The 19,528-nt window shown below is 43.2% G+C and overlaps 1 protein-coding gene across 1 annotated transcript; it reads left to right on the top strand.

Annotated features, from left to right (window-relative positions):
* The first annotated feature begins 346 nt into the window (after window positions 1-346).
* On the top strand, window positions 347-19,296 carry LOC119383687 (uncharacterized). The gene is made up of 7 exons (XM_037651961.2): window positions 347-551; window positions 7,352-7,410; window positions 8,252-8,267; window positions 9,586-9,672; window positions 13,343-13,484; window positions 17,490-17,769; window positions 19,050-19,296. Exons 2-7 carry the CDS (start codon window positions 7,369-7,371, stop codon window positions 19,278-19,280), a joined length of 798 nt encoding a protein of 265 aa, XP_037507889.1. The 5' UTR covers window positions 347-551; window positions 7,352-7,368; the 3' UTR covers window positions 19,281-19,296.
* The last annotated feature ends 232 nt before the right edge of the window (window positions 19,297-19,528 follow it).

The raw sequence follows: 19,528 nt of genomic DNA on the forward strand, positions 1-19,528 counted from the left end.
ACTTATAAAACATTCTGCCCACTGCAACCCTCTTAAATGTCAAAGGTAAACACATACCAGCCCAGTGCCTTAACAATTTAGCTACCAGATGTTTCAGCGAACCACACATGTTATTTCTTTTACGTACTCTTCTAATATCACACAAGACGGATATCTCTTACGTATATTCCGTCTTAACAATGCAAAATAAGTTCAACCACTTCGTTTCATTGTGTGGGTTTCTACGCAGCAAATGTTAGGAAAAAACTAGTCTATGAAAAGAACTTTGCAATGTATATCTGCAGCTGGTTGCTTCACAATGGCGGCTGTGACATACGCATTACAGGCGCGTCAGGTGAAACTATTGTGCAGACACAGCCGGACTGCACTGTCAAGGAGTATCAATACCAGTCCTTGGCCCAGAGAACTTCTTGTATTGCAGAGATCAGTAGAGATGTGATGGCCCTTGTGGAAGAAAGTGTGCTTAAACGCTACTGCTTACATCAAGCTTGCAATAAGCTGTAGAGTTCAATCTTCGCTCGGTATTGAGGATCCCTAGAGTAAATAAAACTGTGAGTAGCCGGATTTCTTTAACATAAATGCGGCTAATTATCTCATGGCCTAATAAATGCGGTGCAGATCAATTGCAAATTTTAGCCTCTCGGGAAAAGCCAATTTTTTTTTACAATAATTGTCACCGTTCTAGAAGTTCTGTTTGATGTTGCCTACAAAATGCTTAAATTGAAGGAACAACCTATCGGCATCCACCGCGCTAGAGCTCAAGACCTTTCGCATAAGCTAAAGAAAGTGGGTGCAAGTATGCCGGCGTTAATGTTCGCTTACTGCACCTGACAAGCTTTCAAAATTCTTGAGAGCAGTCAATAAAGCAGACACAACTAACAAATATCAGATAACGACGAAACAGGAGAAGCCTCTATAACGCAATTAAAACGCGCCATACGCAACTTTACCGTCATGGGGGTCCACGTGCGTAGGCCAAGCAAGCCGCTGCCTAAGTGCAGGTTAAAATAGGACAAATATGTATAGCTCATCGAAAATATTTTGTGCGCACTCAGGTATCGATTTTAAAAATCGTGGTCGCACATCATGATTGCGATATGCTTGCAACGAGTGCAAATCCACTGATCGACTGAGCCCGGAAATCATGATAATCCTAAATGAAAAGACTGCATGAATGACTTTAAGCGTGTCCTCTGTTATGTTATCATAGAAGCCTGCTTTATTTTGATCAGGACTCATTTTGTACGTGCAGTCAGCTCCATCATTTCTGTTTCTTTTTCTTTATCTCTGCTTGTCCTGTACAAATGGTACTTTTTTCTGTGGTTCCTAAAGATGAGTCTTCAGTTGTTACCCTACGCCGTCTAATCGTCTCGGTTCCACTTTTCTCGTACCCTTGTGTTGTCTGGCTCCGTTAGCTCCACCAAATTGCTGCTCAACCTGCGCAGAGAGTGTCATGCCGTGACGCTGTGGCGGTGGCAGTAAACCGGCATGATTGAAGCTGAATACGCGGCAGAGATAATAATAATACCTGAGGTTTAACATCCCAAAACCACGATATGATTATGAGAGACGCCGTAGTGGAGGGATCCGGAAATTTCCACAACTTGGGGTTCTTTAACGTGCACCTAAATTTAAGTACACGGGCCTCAAACATTTTCGCCTCTATGGAAAATGCAGCCGCCGTGGCCGGGATTCGATCCCGCGACCTTCGGGTAAGCAGTCAAGCATCGTGACCACTAGACCACCTTGGTGGATAGAAACTTAAACAGCGAAAGGAAAAAGATATCTGATGCCTCTGTCATAGGAATTGGTATAACACGAACGTGAAACGTGTCTTCACAGACGTAGTTGAGCGTTTGTTGTGCGTTGTTTCGCCCCGAGGGCGAAGGAGTGTATGCTGTAGAAACAAATTGTAATGTTACGCGAAAAACGGCAAGCAGCTCGAAACTTGCAACGCGCTGCTCAAGCAGAAAGGACGCACGGAACGAACATACACAGGATGAGAGCGAACTAACTGTCACATTTGTAAATTATGTCTGTGTGATCAGTGCCCTCCTTTAGCAAAAGCGGCCGCTGCAGTGAGCGAAGTGACCTTCTTGCTCTCAACACAAACTTGCGGTGAGAGCGCAAGATGTGAAAACCACCGCCATCAGGAGGTAAGCGCAGTGCACGAACGACCACGCCCAGTTGAGGCGCGCGCTATCAACGCGCGGGACGACGAACTTTAAAGCGCGCTCTTCGGACCCTTCGCGCCATCTCGTAAGTGATAACGAAAACGCGCTGATGTACCACCAATCTCCGAGTACCGCCACCGGCAAATGGTGTATATAAATAGCTAGCCGTTAGCATGGCGAAGAACGTGCCGTCTGTGGCCGAATCATTTGGCGCCGCGCGCTGCGGAGCGAGGCGTCGTAAGTTCGACTCCCGGTAGCCGAAATTTTTATTTAGTTTTCTTTGCAATCTGTTAGTCTTTATATTTTACAACGTCATATCCGTGACAGAAATACGGCAGTGGAGCCGTGGTGGACCCCTGCATAAAACACTTTCGTGTTAAAATGCGGACATTGTTTTATGCAGTGCACTTTCACTTGTACCGGACAAATTGGTTCTTGCGCGTGAACCGCGTAATTTCTCGAAAATCTCTCACTTACAGCAAGTATTTTTCAACGATAGGGCAATTTGAAACGTACACTTTAAAAAAAGTATGAGGTTAAATATTGAAAGGCAACCAAAAAAGCCAGTGATTTTATTGATGAATTTTTTTAATTGCGTAAACATGCGTAAAAACCGTGTACTTGGGCGTGTACGTGGGTACATTAAACAGAAAAATTAAAGGAAAACACTAGGTGAAAGGTTTCCTCCCAGAAATACTCTTTTTATTTTTACAGAGCTAGATTTGTTTTTCAGTTGAGACCAGTTGATCGCGTAAAAGGTTCTTGCTTTTTAGTAAAGTCATCACATATACGGGCAATTTTGTTCGTGTCAGCCGCAATGACGAAACAGCACTTTGTGTGAGAAAGTTAGCTTCTTCAAAATTATGGTAATCTCGTACTTATAGCTCGCCTTTCGTTGCACGGCACTACTCCTTCGATTCGCAAGTAGGACACTGGCTGGCCGAGCGCGCCCTTCCATTTTGTCACTTCTTCTTCTATGCGTCGTGGAGTAAAGCACGTCTTCTTTGCGATCATGCACAGCCCGGCACATTTTGCCTTGACTGTAAACATTCTCATCTCATGGCCGTGGTTTCGCGTGTTACTGCCGCAGCATGTAGAAACCGAGTCAGCAGAGTGCTGCTTGGCCGTCGCGTTAACCCTTAACATGGGACACAAAATTCGCAGTCGAGCTTCCGCGACAACCGCGTTATCGCCCCGCGGAATATGATCGACCCTCTAGAGGCGTTGCGGCCCTTGTAAAAGCAGGTTTGGCAGCCCTCCCACAAGGTAACCACACCACCATCGCATTTTCTTGAAGATGTCCACGGACATATGCTCCAGGAACAGGAAAACGTTCAGCGCATCACATGAGTCACAATACTTTCGCGTAAGCAAGACCTCCCTGGTGGTTTTACTATTCGAAAGCAGGTTACGTTCCGAAGGCATTGTGTCGGGGTTGGGCACGCTGTGCCTGAGAACGCTCTTTGACCACAACAGTACCGCTATAGTTCCTTGCTTATGTATTCAAGGTGCTGTAGTAGCGCGCCCCTTATGGCGAATCGTGCCTATTTTGCGAATGTGCAGTTCCCAGTGTGACGCTATGGACTTGCTGTGGACTTGTCCACATCTGAATCGAAGCTATAGTCGCCACTTTAGTGCAACAAGTCGCAGGTGCTGGCTGACCACACAACTTTGATTGTTGGATTCATGGGCCATTTCACCACACAGTCTTAGAGTCTCAGCACAAGGCAGATCTGTTTGTGCATTTCGACACCCCGTTCTGCTATGCCTAAGGACAAGCCTTCGATGATGATGATGATGATGATGATGATGAAATAACTTTATTTATGCAGTCCAGCGTAGTTGATTCGGTGCGTGCCTCAGCCCCGGTCTAGGCATCGGCCATGAGCCCTTGGGCTCGGGCGGCTTCCTCGGTTCGCTGGACGGCGCAAAGTTGCACTTCTAATGCGGGGCTGAGCAGAGCCTCCTCTTAGTGCGTCATGCGGTTTGAGACTGCCTCATCGTGCTTTCTGTGTGCTTTCGAAATAAAAAGAAGTACTAACCAACACTATTGCTCTTAAGTTGGTTACCTGTGCGAATGAAAAGTAACCAAACTTTTCAATTCGATATCACCGGACGCAGTAATCTGCCAAGGCATTGTCTTGTTAGCTTGTGAAAAGTAAAGCTAACGTCTTCTGCCGAAGATGTATGGGATTGCTCGATCCGATTTATAAGATGCGTACAATACGGTTGTCGTAAAATTGTCAGCAGCAGCAAAGATAGGCAAGGACGAATTGCAGTGGTCGGTCCAACTACGTACATTTAATAACCACAGCTAACGACACAGCTTACGGTGCTGCCGCCTTGCTCAGTTGTCTGCAGCGGTCGCTCGTAGTGATCACGACGTCAAGCGACAGATTTGAGCCACAACAATCTCTGCGACGTCGCGTGCTGCCAACGCGCGCGATATCGCTCATATGGGAGAAATATTTAGCGGAAATTTACAAATGCTGCGCCAGAAACTATGCAAGTACACACACACACAAGTCGTTCAAAGTACACACAGAGCAGCAATGTGCATCAATATTCTTTAGCCACTTACCAAAATCATACATAAGAGCGTTCTTATTTATATGGTCCAATTGTACATGAATGACAGGTTAGTGGCCGTTATACATGCAACGCCAAGAGAAATTGCTGCTTCGGGTCTCTCAAACCGTCGTGAACTGAGGGCTGTCTGCAATGACGTACGTCAGTAATAATCGTTAAACTGAAGCGTTAACGTTCACTGACTCTGGCAGGTATACCGGAGCCTCTAACCGAAACAAGTGCCCATCCTACTGTGAGCAAGCGCCGTGAGATTCAGCCGGGGAATCATGCTAAAAATGTCCTACACGTCACTTTGAAACAATGAGCTTTATTAGCCACCAGCGACATAGTCTACAATTCGCGGAAAGGCACAAAAGCATGATCTCACGCTGTTCTCTCTCACCAACGTTCCGTGAATACTGAGGTGGATACCGAGGGTCATCTGTTTTAATTGGTACACATCTGACGCTCGCCCAAGTGATCAAAGCAAAAGAACACTGGTGTGTTTAGATTCACGCTTAAGAGCCCTCACTACGGCATGTATCATATTGATATTGGGGTTTTGCCTCGTAAAACGCAGCCCCAGAGCTGCTCATGGTTGATGTTCATATAATCTCGCCTAGTGCTTTCAGCCCTGAATTTTTTACAGCGAAAGCTGTTATGAGATCATTTCACCGGCCGTCTTTGGCGCCGTAGTTGTCCGCCACCGCCGCCGCCACCGGTGTCCGTAACCAGTATCGCTCGAAATAAGAAAAAAACGAAATAAGAAAAAGATTCCAGGTGGGAACGAGGTTCGAACCTGGGCCCTCTGCGTGGGAGCCCAGTATTCAACCTCTGAGCCATGCCGGTGCTTGAAACTGCTTTGCAAAAAGGTCCTATACAGGCTTAATGTCAGGAAGGAACCGCATTAGCAAATGCAATATAGCGTGGTAGAAGAGTAAAATAAGCATCAAGCGTCGTACAACGCGAATTCTGTAACCAGGCGTCACACAATGCGAATTGCGCAACGAGTAGGTTGTTGAATGCTTCCAGCCCATTACAAAAGGATCTGCCATAATTCTTCATCGTCATCAGGCACAACATCAATAAAGTGCGCATAATGCCTTACATGCGTTTAGCAGGTACCAACGCTCTCCGTAGAATGACGAAAAGTGGCACAGTGCCTGCTGCCCTACTTCTAAAAAATTACAATGATTTATAGCGTAGTGGGTTCCTCGCAAGTGCACTTGTATTGGTTGTCAAGGAAGCCCATAAGCGCATGATCCATATCCTCGGGGTCTCAGTAAAGTTCTTCGCCTCCCCCCGCCGTCTCTCTCCCACGTCAACGTATGTTATACAGCATGACGGGAGAGGGAAATAGCGACTGGGCGTCACCCAATGTAAATTACATAACTGGTGGGCCGTTTAAAGCTTCCAACCCATTACAAAGAGCTGAGCCATAATTCTTCATCGTCATTAGTCGTCGCGTCAACAAAGTTCACATAATGCCTTACAGACGTGTAAGGCTTACAGAGCTGGTGCCTCGCTTCTCCGCAGAATGACAAATAATGGCTTAGAAGATGCTTCCCAACTTCACAAAAATTGTGATTTATGGCTTAGTGGGTACCTTTCTAGTTTAATTGTATTGTAGCCCCAAGAGAGCTTACAACGGGCTCTAGAAACGCCTATCTTCCAGCTTTCGCTGTGACTGTGCTGCGGTTTCAGCGCAGGCCTGGCGTTTTTATTTTGGTCGGCGACTTTTTTTGTGCGTATTTTCCTAATCCTTAGGACCCCGGAAGACCTCAAACGTAAAACTGAGCCAGCCGTGCAAGTAATAATGGATTTATAGACATGAAATCAAGTTAGGTCATCAGGGCTCAGCTGCCGTGAAATGAGAGAAATGGCTTCTTTTTTCCTGCCACTCACTAGAGTACACACAATGTGAACCACGTGTCATTTTTCAATGTGATACTCATTGAAACAGCTTCGGTACGTCGACTTGAAAATGGCGCTAACCCGCCTCAGCTTACCCGCCTCGGTGTCGCCCATGGCTTCGGTCAAGCTTTTTCATCTTTGCGGCTCCCACCTCCGCAAGCATGTCACAATTTTGGTGTCAATTGCAGTGGGGATCATTGAAGTATTCCTCCAAGAATAGACAGTTTTGGTTTCATTTCCGAGGTGTTAGGATGAATGGATGAAAAGCTTTATTATGCATATTGCTGAATGGGTGGAGTCCCTAGTCCGGGATCCCATTGGCTTGCGCCCCGGTCTTTGCGCGGGCCACCAGGGCCTCATGAACCCCCTGTTCCGGGATGGACAATGCCGCCTCTCATCGATCTCTACTGAAATCCTTAAAGACATCTGTGTTAGGGAAAATGTGTGGTGGTGTCAATTGACACCGCCAGGGCCGAAAGGGCTAGGTACACTACTCTTTCAAGCTTGCGTGCAGTAATCATGGCAGAAAAAAAAAACAATAGAATAATTATTTTGAAAACTTCTAAAACTTAGATGAACGGATCGAGGTCTGATATAAAACCGCCGCTTTATTAGTTGTATTTCAACGAGATATTCGAAAATAGACATTAATAGGTAGTGAAGACGCATTACCTTTTAATTGTTTTTTCTTCCAGAATACGGCTAAACCAGAATGCATTCATTACTTATGATGTTAGGCATCTATGGCTTTCTCGTGAGTATTTTGTTCGTTCATTGCTTCTGACTTTGGGCATCTATGGCTTTCTCGTGAGTACGGTAGCAAACGAAGCTTGTTTCTGATATAATCCTTTGTCGTTCGTTTGAATACACATACGTCGTCTTGCATAAGATGCGACAAGCCTAATACTGTTTATGCATCTCTGTATGACTCACATTTGGATCGACAGGTCTTAGGAAAGAACAATTGCTCAAGTTTTACATCATGATGAATGTATTGCATATTTGCTCGGCATATGCTATTACAAAATTATACCTAAAATACTGCGGCTTGCGGCCCCACATCGCGGCGCAAAGTTTAGCCATGATTAGTGAAGCGAGTATTAGTACGATTGAGTCGGCTACACGTTACGGCGGAGAATAACTGTGTTGCGTTACTACCTGTGTATAGCTCAGACGGAATCTAAAAAAGTCGAAGCGTCCTGATGTGCACGCAGCAAGATAATTATGGCAGTATATCAGCAGCGCTTAACTCGATGTAATTAGCGTAAAGAAAATGTATTGCTACTTAGAAACTATATTGTTGCAAGGAACAAGCCACACATTGATTCGGCTAGCAAAATCAAAATAAGTTTTCTACGTGATGTGCAAATGTGCTAGTCTCGAGAAAATATATATTTCACTATGTGCCCACCATATTCGTTGGATGAAAAAAAAAGAAGCGTTTATTTTTGCCTGCGCTATATCCTTCAAACAACTATAGTACAACCGAAGCTGTGAGTGTGTTTTCTATAACTATGTTATGTGCAAGAGCTTGGAAAACACAATAAATCATGCGAAAAAGTGACATGTTTTGTATTATTTTCTCTTTTACACAGGTAGCAGCCACACACGGTGAGCTTTACAGTCATTCATTTATTACTAACCTGCCTCCCAACATTCTGGCGACCTCTGTACAACTGTGTAAATTGCGCACCTCTTGCACACGCTAGTCATTCTGTACGAAAGATCTAAACATCCTTTTCAATAAACTGAGACGTACCGCACAAATAATACGGTTGTGTCCGCCTGTTAAAACATATTGCATAAACCACAACGGGACATCATGCAAAGTCTCACATTACAGTGGTACTAGACTGTGTAAGATAGCATCTAAATTTTATGCTTACTAGTAGTTGTATCTTGCTTGCTTAAATTACTTATCTGGCGTGTAAGTGCAATATACGATCATAAGGGAACTAGCAAAATCTAAGCCCATACTGTAATATTTGAGCGTTTAGACCATCAAGTGTAAGAATTTTGGAAGCCAGAAGTTAGACGCTATGCAGATCAACATAAAATTGTCGTGAAATAGTCTTCGGCTGAAACTCGCACTCGCTTAAGCTAAATCTGTGCAATACGAACAATCAAAAGCAGGCTTCGTTTTGGTGGAAAAATATTTTATACAGCGCCGATAAAGAATGTAACAAAACAAACACACCGCGCAACGGCAAGCGCCCTTAGCCCAATGGAGCGTTTACCTCAGCCGAATGTCTCCGCAGCAACTGAGTCACAGCGTATGCGACATAAAAAGAATACTTGCACTCTTACTACTCGCTTTGTTACGTCATTGGACGATACTTAATAGAATTCAATAAAACAGGTCATTGCGCTAGTAGACGCATATAGCTGCGAAAAAATAATAACGTGCAGATGAGAAAAGAACGAAAGGGTAGAGGAGCGCACTTACTTAGTGATTCAGACTAGCCTTTTCTCTTACTAAATGTTTTCTTGCAAAAAAAAAATTTTCCAGAACGTATGAATCCTTATGGTGCGACGAAGTCATGATTTCATCTTCCTTTGTTTAGTTGTTGGCCTGCGTGGCATTGCCGCCTATGTAGAACAATGGGAACAACCGCAATGTTCTATAACCACCATGGTTCTCTATTAAGCAATCAGTCGCCGGTTGTTTTTCTTTTTTTTTCCTTCATTCAGTTGTGATTTTTTTATCTCAAGTGATGCGGTTCAATCTGTTAGCGATCTGAAAGTACATATAATTCATAGATGCATAGACGTCTGTGGGCTAGGTGTCCACCAACTGAATTTTAACCCTGTAATGCCCATTGTATCAAGCAATTTCGTTTGTTAAGGACTCAGGTATGCAGTTGTATTGTGGTCGTTGCAAGCGCAACACATCTGAAACTTATATGCATACCATTGTTTACTGTTTCAGCTACTGCCGAAAATATGGTTATAACGAAGCCTGTCGATGGAATGGGAGGACAACAAAGCACGACTGGAAACTTAAACCACGATAAAGGTGAGATCTGCCACAGAGATTTCTTTGTTATACATTGTCTTACAGTAAGGGAACTGTAACGGACGATTTACACTTGATCACAAACAATGCCAAGCGCGTACTAACGTTATACGTTAGCGCGTACTAACTTCCATTGCCTTCTCAATATTGTTGTTGTGTCTGTATAACGTATAAGCATTCCACGCTGTTTCTATTCCGTATCCACCATTAGGTCATCATGAGTGGTCGAAATATGCGAGTTGGAGCCTGCAGCGCTTGCACGTCACGCGATGCAAACGAAGCCCTGAAACTGCCCCTGCCCTCGAAATTATAAGTTCTTGTGCACGATTAGGTTGAACATAGGAGTGTAAATTATTTCTGATAATGCACCTCACACATCATTGGGAATACTTGATAGACATGAGTGATTGCGCTGCGTTGAAGTGTCTTGCTTGTCAAGCGAGCTGAGTGCATTAATAGACCTGACAAAGACCCAATAATTTACGGAATAGATGGACAGTGTTCCGTTCCGCACGGAATGCACTCTGAGACAAAACAGAAAAGAAGTTGCTTCAGTCATTTTTGTGAGTGGTTTGCCACGAACATGACTCTTTAAGGAGGCAGGCGAACTCTCTTTGGACGACTATTATACAGGGTGATTCAGGTAAAAAGCACCAAGTAATATACAATTAAGCCTGGCCGCTACGCGTCTCCAATTAGCGCAGTATTGTTCTGAGCCATATAGAGCACGTCAGAATATTTTTTCATTCCGCCAAGCTCGGAAATTAGCAAAGACTGCTTAATGAACTTTTTAAATAGTCACTCTAGAGAAAAGTTTTAATACAGAAGTCGTAGCGCTTGTTCAGAATCAAGGAATTTTTAAGCCTATGTTAAGATAACTCCCCTGCTTAATTTCTTTCCGGCCTTTCTTTAAAGCGCGCGAATTTTTAACGAATACCACGTGACTGCCGCCAAAAGCGTGACGCTTTTAATGCCCTAAAATGTAAGTTGAACGATTTATCAAAGGTTGCTTCGCGCGCGCAGATCGATGGAACAGGTTATCGGTGACTGCGATGGACGTTAAGCGACGAAATTAGCGTACCGTTTATACAACAACAAAAAAGAAAACAAGTTCTGCAACGAAAAAGCGGCAGCCACGGAAGAAATGCTACATGAGACCGAAGGCAGCATTTGATGCAGCGTAGGCATTTTTTTTTCTTTTCGCACCGCTGAAGAAACTTATTGGAAGGGGCGAGGGTGGCAGCGTGATGAAGGTTCGAGATAAAAGATTCACTCACACGTGGCGGCTGTGCTTTCGTAGATTTTGTTTCTTTAGACGGTACGCCCCTATTTCGGTTTAGCGTCCATCCCAGTCACCAGGAGCTTGCACAATCGACCTTCGTGCACGAAGCAGCCTTCTATATTTCGTTCAAGTTACGTTTGAGGGCACTAAAAGCGCCTCGCGTTAGGCGGCAGCCAGGTTTTTTAGAATTCGCGCGATTTAAAGAAAGTCAAGCAAAAAATTAAGCAAGGGAGTTATCTTAGCATTGATTGAAAAATTCGATGTTTTCGAAGAAACGTTACAACTTTTGTATTGAAGATTTTGCTCTGGAGTTACTATACAAAAAAAATTCATTAGGCAATCTTTGTTAATTAGCGGGCTTGGCGTATTTGAAATAAAAATATATTGAAGTGCTCTAGATGGCTCAGAACAATACTGCACAAACTGGAGACGCGTAGCACCTATGTTTAATTTTTTTAACATTTGGTGCTTTTTAGCTGAAACAACCTGTGCTGTCTTCAGAGAGTCGTGGGACCCGAAAGAGAGTTAACGCGTCTCTTTAAAGAGAGTCACGCCCCGCCGCGGTGGTATAGCGGTTACGGTGCTCGGCTGCTGACCCGAAGGTCGTGGGATCGAATCCCGGCCGCGGCTGCTGCATTTTCGATGGAGGCGAAAATGTTTGAGGCCCGTGTGCTTAGATTTAGGTGCACGTTAAGAACCCCAGGTGGTCAAAATTTCCGGAGCCCTCCACTACGGCGTCTCTCATAATCAAATCGGGGTTTTGGGACGTTAAACCCCAGATATTATTATTAAAGGGAGTCACATACGTGCCTAGTCAGGATTCACTGAAAAGAGCAACACATACACTTTTTTTTAGATTGTAGAAGGTGGCTGCTTGCCGATATTTTGGCAGCTCCTGCTCGAAGATACTAGCAAGCCCGAATTTATTTGCGCGAAAAAAATTTTGAACGGCAGTTTAATACTGGTCTGCTGTCTCGGCATGTGTGCGAAATCTCCCCACAAACTATTTTAACGCGATAGCCTTAAATAGCCCGCGAGCCAAAACATACGGCGTCGGCACTGTTCGTTCTGAGCGTAATATGAGCTTGAGCGAAAAAAAAATTGAATGGAGGCAAAGAATAAAAGTCAGGGTACAACCCGGAATCGAAGCCCTGTGTTCTGCGTGGCAGACAACTATGCTACCACAGAGACACACCAGAGCTTGGAACTTCTTCGGATAAAGACCCTATACAGTCGTTATCTGTGGCAAGGAGTCAAGTTAACCTATTTTATTTTGCGTGGTAGAAGCTAAGAATGTTACCAGGCGTTACGGCATGAGAAATGCGTAACAGGTAGCGGATTTAAAGATGGCAACCTCTCACAAAAATCTGATCTGTAATACATAACTATCATCACCAGCCACAGCATCAAGAATGTGCGCGACTACGGTAATGCGAGTGTTCCCTTACCGACGGGTATTGGGTAATTCGCAACATTAATTGTAGTAGGCGCCATAGGAGAGTTTGGAATGGTCAATGTCACACGCACAGAAGTTCGTTTCCGCACAAAGCTGTCGAAGTGTCCACCGAGAAGTGAAGTATGACGTGCGAACGAGAAGGCGATGAGAACGGGGCATAATATTTCTATCGCGTTGCACTATTAAATGCGAAGCTTTAGCGTTCTTGAACTTTTCTTTTTTCTTTCTGAGGATGAGTTTTCTTCACGCACTGCAGCAAGCTTCCGTCATTTTTATAAGCCACTACATAATGAGCTATCTGCGGTGTTACGCTATATCTCTTCGATCTCTGCCGAAATAAGTGCTCAGCCTTTTTGCGCACGCATCGAGTTGTTCGGCATGAGGAAATTAGGTCGACATAAGAAAATTGTGTCGGAAAAGCCACCCTATTTATTCACAAATAAAAGACGGAACTTACGGTAAACAGTAAGAGCACTTCGTTAGACACTTCAGACATTGTTGCCCGGTTCCTGCCAGTGATTTCGTTATCGGTAATGTACATTTTACGGTCAGCCGAATAGAATCGAAACAGGATGTGAAATCTGCACGTTATATAGACCTAGTTTTGAATTTCATCGCTTTGGTTTAATTTGATAAGGTAAAATATTCCAACGCCATTTTGTGTACTAATTCGAAACCGCAAAGTAGAAAGACGTTTCCAGTTGAGCTATTCAGTGCTGCAGGCGTATTTATGTGATTCTGTCCCGTTGCTTTGGGCGTAATTTACGAAAAGGCGCATAATGAAATAGCTTGCTAATGCCTGCTTTTGTGGCCTCGAATGTCAAAATGCCTAAAATATTTGTACCTGAGTGTTCAATCAGGAGAGTTTCAGCAACCAAACTGCCAAAATCAAATATGCATACCTTAACGTAAAATTGTGCTTTTAATTGCAGATATCAGTAATGCGGTCAATATAACGGAGAAGGCAAGAGCATTAATTGAATATATGAATAGAACATGGCATGATGATATTTCCTCCTGGGGAATGACTTCGGATTACGCCTTCTGGAACGGCAAGCACAATCTTTTCGGACAGTGAGTTGATCAAATACTGCACTACCTATTTAAATATTCAGCGCATGCGTTACATACATGTCGTATCTACGAGTCGTTTATTTAAAAAAAGATTTTCTTTTTCTCGTGTTCCGTAATCTTCGCAAGTTTCAGTAATCTTCACGTGCCGCTTCACCGCCATCGAGGCATTATATACCGGCTCTTTATGAGTGCGCAGTGGTGGTAGTGAGGGCGACGCGACATCCGCCGCCGCTTTCAAAGCCTCTGCATCCCTTTGGCTATTCGACTGTGATGCATTGGGTGGTGGTGGTGGAGGCAGTGGCGGTAGCTGTCGCTTAAGAGAAGTCTGACCTTTCTGCTTTTAAAGACGATAGTCTTTCTTGGGGAACTTAAACGCAGAAATTTTGGTCTGTCTGTCTGTCTGTCTGTCTGTCTGTCTGTCACCCGATTCAGCGACCCGGCCAAGGTTGAACCACTTGCTTACCGCCCACCCATCTTGAACTGGTACGGCTGTTCATAACTCTGAACATTGTCGATCAAAAAGTAAATATTACGCATATCTGAGGCGCAACATCACTAGGTAAGTATTAGTTGGTGTGTTCCTTTAATAGAAAATACATAGATACGTAATTATAAAGACCCTAGTTTCTTAAGCTACGCTGAAAATGCGGCTGCGCTGAAAATGCCACATGCGCGCCGACGAACACCCTCTGCCACGGAGGAAGGAAAGACTCTGCACAAGCTCATGTTTCTCCACGTATTGCCAGATGGCGTCCATATCTCACGCAGCGCGTCCTCTATCGTCTTTATACGGCATTTGCAGCGGAGCACGCAGATACGCGGCCAATTTTTTCCTTGTTTCTCTCTCTTACTCTTCACCCCCACCAAACGATACCACCTTCCTAAATTATATATTGGACCATTACAATAAGTTTTTCTTTCTTTTTCTTGCCCTTTATCTCACTGCTGAGAAGGCACAAAAGAAGCACCAAGAATGTCAGGATTACTAAAGATAGTATTCAAAATACATACAGAATGTAACAACGATTCCGAAACACGACAAGCACACTTAGAAATTTCATAGGCAGGCAGCATTTCGCTGACTTTGAAGGGACCCTCAAATACTATACAGCTCTTTCATTTAAGACTTGTGGAGATAAAAGGTCGGAGTGATAAATTAAACAAAAACAGCAGTGATAGGGAAATGCAATCATTAGTTTTTCAGGCGAAATACAAAAATGTATACAAGCCTTTAACTGTACTTTATGAAAGGTCATAGCAATAGTAATAATTATTGGGGTTTAACGCCCCAAAACCGCGATATGGTTATGAGGGACGCCGTAAGGAGGGTTCCGGAAATTTCGCCCACCTGGTATTTTTTAAGGCGCACCCAAACCTACGTACACGGACCTCTAGCATTTTGTCTTCATTGAAAATGCGACTGCCGCGGCCGGGATTCGATACGCAGCCTTCAGATCAGCAGTGGAGCACCATAACCACTAGACCGCCGCGGCGGGTTTGATGAAAGGTCGTTTAATAAGTCATGTCGCTGGAGCAAACGTTTTGACAGGGTTGCTCATTATTAGCAATGGCACGGACAAATCTGCAGCTCCAAACGTTAATTTAAGCCACATTCTTTGTCCAATCACTGCTCGTTCTCAGATTGGTAATACGGACAAAAGCTGCGAGACAAAAGGCGAAAGAAAAGGCAGCGCCGCTTTGTTGCTTTCTGGTCGTAGTGCTTTCTTTGTTTACGACCATGTCCTCTTGTGGTGAATAAAAAATGTACGGCAAATAAAGATTTAACAACTGCCTGGTAACTATGTCCAGAGCACACCTGCTTACCAACTGAGAAAGGCATAGTCAAAGCCCTCTCTGCTTGTGTTCTTTCTAAAGCGTGTGCGCTGTGGAAACACTTCCTAAATAGGATCGTAGTAACTCGACCAGTATTCAGCTTTTCCAGAGTTCATCTTGTTGCTATTCACTTTGTTTATAACCAATCACGAACGACCAGCCGGTAGTGACGTTCATTCCAGCACAGCGTTGGTCGAGTTTTACTAGAGGCCATGATGCAGTCTGTAACAATGCAGCGGTGAGTTTGCCGCGATAAAGCGGCAAATATTTTTATATCGCTGATTTGACCTACCCGAAACGCATTTACAGTCTAAGGGCTATGCAACCACCAAAAGAAATTCAGTAACTAGGAACGTGTTGTAGGGTCTTTTTCTGACAGGCTCATTTGTTTACCAGCCCAGGCAGCGAGACCTAAGTGTAAACTAATGTACACGTGCTAGAAGACATGGCTCACATTTCCTGTAAATAGCTGTGTTCTTTGAGTACAGTATAGAAAACCTCCAACTGCCGCCTACAGCAAAGCCTTACAGCTTTAGCATCAACAATAAAACTTCTCAGGTCAGGGTGACATTGCCATAAGAATCATGCCTGTGGCACATGTAAATGAAATCGCAAATCTTTGAGTAAAGATTCAATATACTGGCAACTGACTCCTTCCGCAAGTGAACAACCATTTTATAGAAAAACTTCTTGCTTAACACCGCATTAAATCGCAATCCCTAGCTTTTTTTTTCTACTAAACATTCTGAAACTAAAAATTTGTACTCGGCAACTCCTGCTCCTAATACGACGAAGTTAGCTGCTTAAAGAAAACAGTATTCCTCTATTGACAGTAAGCAGCAATAATTTTATAACCAGGGCTTTTCTTCACCCTGAAAGCCTAAAGGTTGAGAGCAATTGCAGTGTTTGGGTTTAAGACTCCATAACGCAGCAATAGAAGCCGCCAAATGTGTATAGAAACGCCTAACAATACGTATCCAGTGGTCAAAATATTTATAATATAGACTGGTCTAAAAAAAATCACTAACTTGCTTGTGGAATTCTTTCAAACTGTTCTAAAAATTGGAGGAATTTAGCGTTAGCTTTACATATATGGCTCAAATTCGGGGTTTTTGATGTCGCTTCTAATGTTGCAGAAATAAATAAGAAATTGTATGCTATACTATGCTCTGCTTGTGCTCCAAAACGATTTCTGAGATTTTGAGGTCTTGGAAATGGCAACACGGAGCTCGCTTTGTGATAAAGCTATTCCTAAACCTAAAACAGTATGACGGACCAGAATATATGTAATAATGCATGTAATGGTGAACGTTTGGATGAACTCGTATCTTCAATGGCGTCCACTTTGCCGCCCTCAACAAGCAGGCCAGCGGAATTTTCACGATGTTGTGCCTTCTACAAATGGGCCAAGGCAGTGGTTTCCCCGTCTGTCTCTCATTCTTCTGTCAGTTTTGGATTATATAATGTCGAACATATTTTCTTTCCCCAATTGCAGAACTTTCACTGAAAAAAGCGGAAATATTTACCCGATACAACCAGATACAATGACCAAAACACTCATCAGAATCAAAGCAGAATAACCAAACTGCAGTACTCACCTCTGTACATATCTCATTTTGAAATGCGTTCCCTGAAAATTTCAAATAAGGTCACCCTTTCGCGACTCAAAGATGTTTACAAGAGTACTGAGAGTGCTGTGTGCAATTGATAAAATTATATGTATTTGAATTCCACCTAAATATGCACTATCCTTATTAGATATCCTGACAGTTGCTTAGAGTGTACTAACAGACCAGTAACTGTATAATAAGTACTGCGTTGTGGCTACTTCGACACGTGGAAGTGCTGATATTCACTAAAGCGCATCTATGCGTGTTTCAATGCTTCTTTGCTATCGATAAGCAGTCATTAGGCAGGATAGTAAAAGAAGTGAACCTTGTAAGGATTTCTTACATATCTTTGTAAGAAACCCACCAGAATCCCCCCTGACGCCCTCGTGATGAATGACCAATTGGAAGTAAAAAAGAAATGAAAAAGGAAGAAGACAAGGCATTTCTTGTAGTAGTCAGAAATGTAAAAAAAAAGGCCCTGTTAAAGTTGTTCTCAGGCAACAGCATAATTTTGCGGTACTTATTTTCCTGTGAAAATTGATACATTTCATTTCTGTTACAGACAACCAATTTCAGCTCATGCTGGAAGCTTCATCTGTGACAAAGAATTGTTAGACTTCTCGGATCTCGACGTGAAGATGGTTATGTGTCTGTGGTATATTCCTACGAAAATTTGCAGCCCTGTTGGCATCTACGTAAATCTTACGGCGCCCGTGTATACCAACGGAATAATTGAAGAAAAGCCGATCACTTTGGATTTTAATAATAGACATTTTCTTGTAAGAAGGACACCGCAGGGAAAAGGAAGACGAAGATCTAAAGGCCTCAAAAAGTTCGTTGAGGTAAGACACACTGAAGTGCTCTAATTATACTTTTGTGATATGTCCGGTTGCTTTGAGATTTCCTGAGTGTTCCTGATCCACGTTACCGATATGAAACATGGCTGTGCAACAACGGATCTCAGATTTTCAATTGCTCAAGATTTTCAGCAGTGTAGGTGCTAATGTTAGCAAGATATTTATGTTGTAGGCGACGTTGTTCTTCTGACTAGGGTACACGCAAGAGATTACGTCGCAGTTAACTGAAATAGAAGTGCGTATGTAATGCTTTGCAATGCCAACAATTTATTCAGAAGAACCCGAATGTTTCTTTAATATTGCCACTACATTTTTTAAGGATGCACATTAACACTCAGCATATAAAGTATTTCAATAAGTGCTTTCTGTGGCAATGTTGTTATGAGTATCGCTTTATATCTTAAATAAAAACAACGACAACGCATGAATCGAACAGGATGCCATTTGTTGTCTATTTTTATTAGTTTACCGACCGAAATATGCAGAGCACACCGCATATTACGACGCTAAACGTAGCTCGGTGCATGCATAGGATGCATTCGCATCTCTGGACCTGCTTAACAAGAAAAAATTCTTACATTTCATGTAAGTTTTAAAGTATACTGTGTTCAGACTACAATACCATAGCGAGCTTTCGCGGATAGAAGTTCTGAAAAATATTACACGGCACTGCTGACTAAATCTGGTTTTTAAACATTTTGTGAGCGTGCAGCGTGCACCATTATTATACAACAGCCACGTTATTTCATTGTTAACTGATTCATTAGTTTCGGCCTTTTATTGCGGCGTCTAATAGCGGTGTCTGTTATGGCGGTGTCCAATTTCGGCTTCTTGTAGCGATGTCTATGTCGCTGTGTTGCGCGGTGCACGAGTGCTATGGGCACAAGGAACACTACCACATTTCGCCAGTATTGCCCTCGGGATTTCTTTTTTCGAAATGTAAATAAGCTTCTATAGATACTAAGCCGTGACGCTGCGCTGCATCTGAGCCATCAAGGCAGGAACCACTAACTTTCTATACAAAAGATGTTTTAGGCTTGCCAACAAGTTTGTACAGTACATTTCTATAACCTCGCCTACTTGTTTTGCGGATTACTTGCCTATATTTGTTTGCTTTTTTCATACATTCTTAAGTGTGGCTTCGCGTCCTTCTCTCTAGAGGTAACGTGCCTGTCTTTAAATTATGGTGACCTAATATGTGTTTATGTAGAGTATTTTTTATGTTTTTTCTATTTCTAACTTTATGATGATATGTTTTCGTTTAGGTGTGTTCGTTCACAGTCAACGTAACATTCCATGGATCGATTGCGTACGAGACAAAAAACCCAGGAACTGGAAGGAACTTCTATTCCGTTGGTGTTGGCTTGCTGCAGGACAAGCGAATAGGACTGATCAGAACAAAGCACAACAGACTGTTCTACATTATACGAGGGTTGTTCAAACGAGTTACATTTTGGAAGAGTTATGGGCACTTCAAGCAAAATTCATTTCATTAAAGTAAGGTCACAGGTCTCTCAGGTTTTGTTCTAATATTTTGGGCAGTTGTCTTGTATGAGCTCTTGTACTGCGCTCATGTTCAGTGAATTTTGAGTGATGGTCTTTCTTTTTCTCCACATTTCTTCAGCTATATCTTGGCTGGCACTGCCCACCGCTTCCTTAACGTCATGGTAAATAAACCCGCCACAACTGTAACAAGGTTGTATTCGCATGAACCCTCAAGTTTTTAAGATAAACTGGTAGTTGA

The sequence above is a fragment of the Rhipicephalus sanguineus genome, chromosome 2, assembly GCF_013339695.2.
Source record: "Rhipicephalus sanguineus isolate Rsan-2018 chromosome 2, BIME_Rsan_1.4, whole genome shotgun sequence".
Classification (NCBI taxonomy): Eukaryota; Metazoa; Arthropoda; class Arachnida; order Ixodida; family Ixodidae; genus Rhipicephalus; species Rhipicephalus sanguineus.

Coding starts and splice junctions, on each gene's coding strand:
- LOC119383687 (XM_037651961.2), top strand. CDS start 7,369: ATGCATTCATTACTTATGATGTTAGGCATCTATGGCTTTCTC. Junction 9,673..13,342: donor AAACTTAAACCACGATAAAG/GTGAGATCTGCC, acceptor TTTTAATTGCAG/ATATCAGTAATGCGGTCAAT. Junction 17,770..19,049: donor GCCTCAAAAAGTTCGTTGAG/GTAAGACACACT, acceptor GTTTTCGTTTAG/GTGTGTTCGTTCACAGTCAA.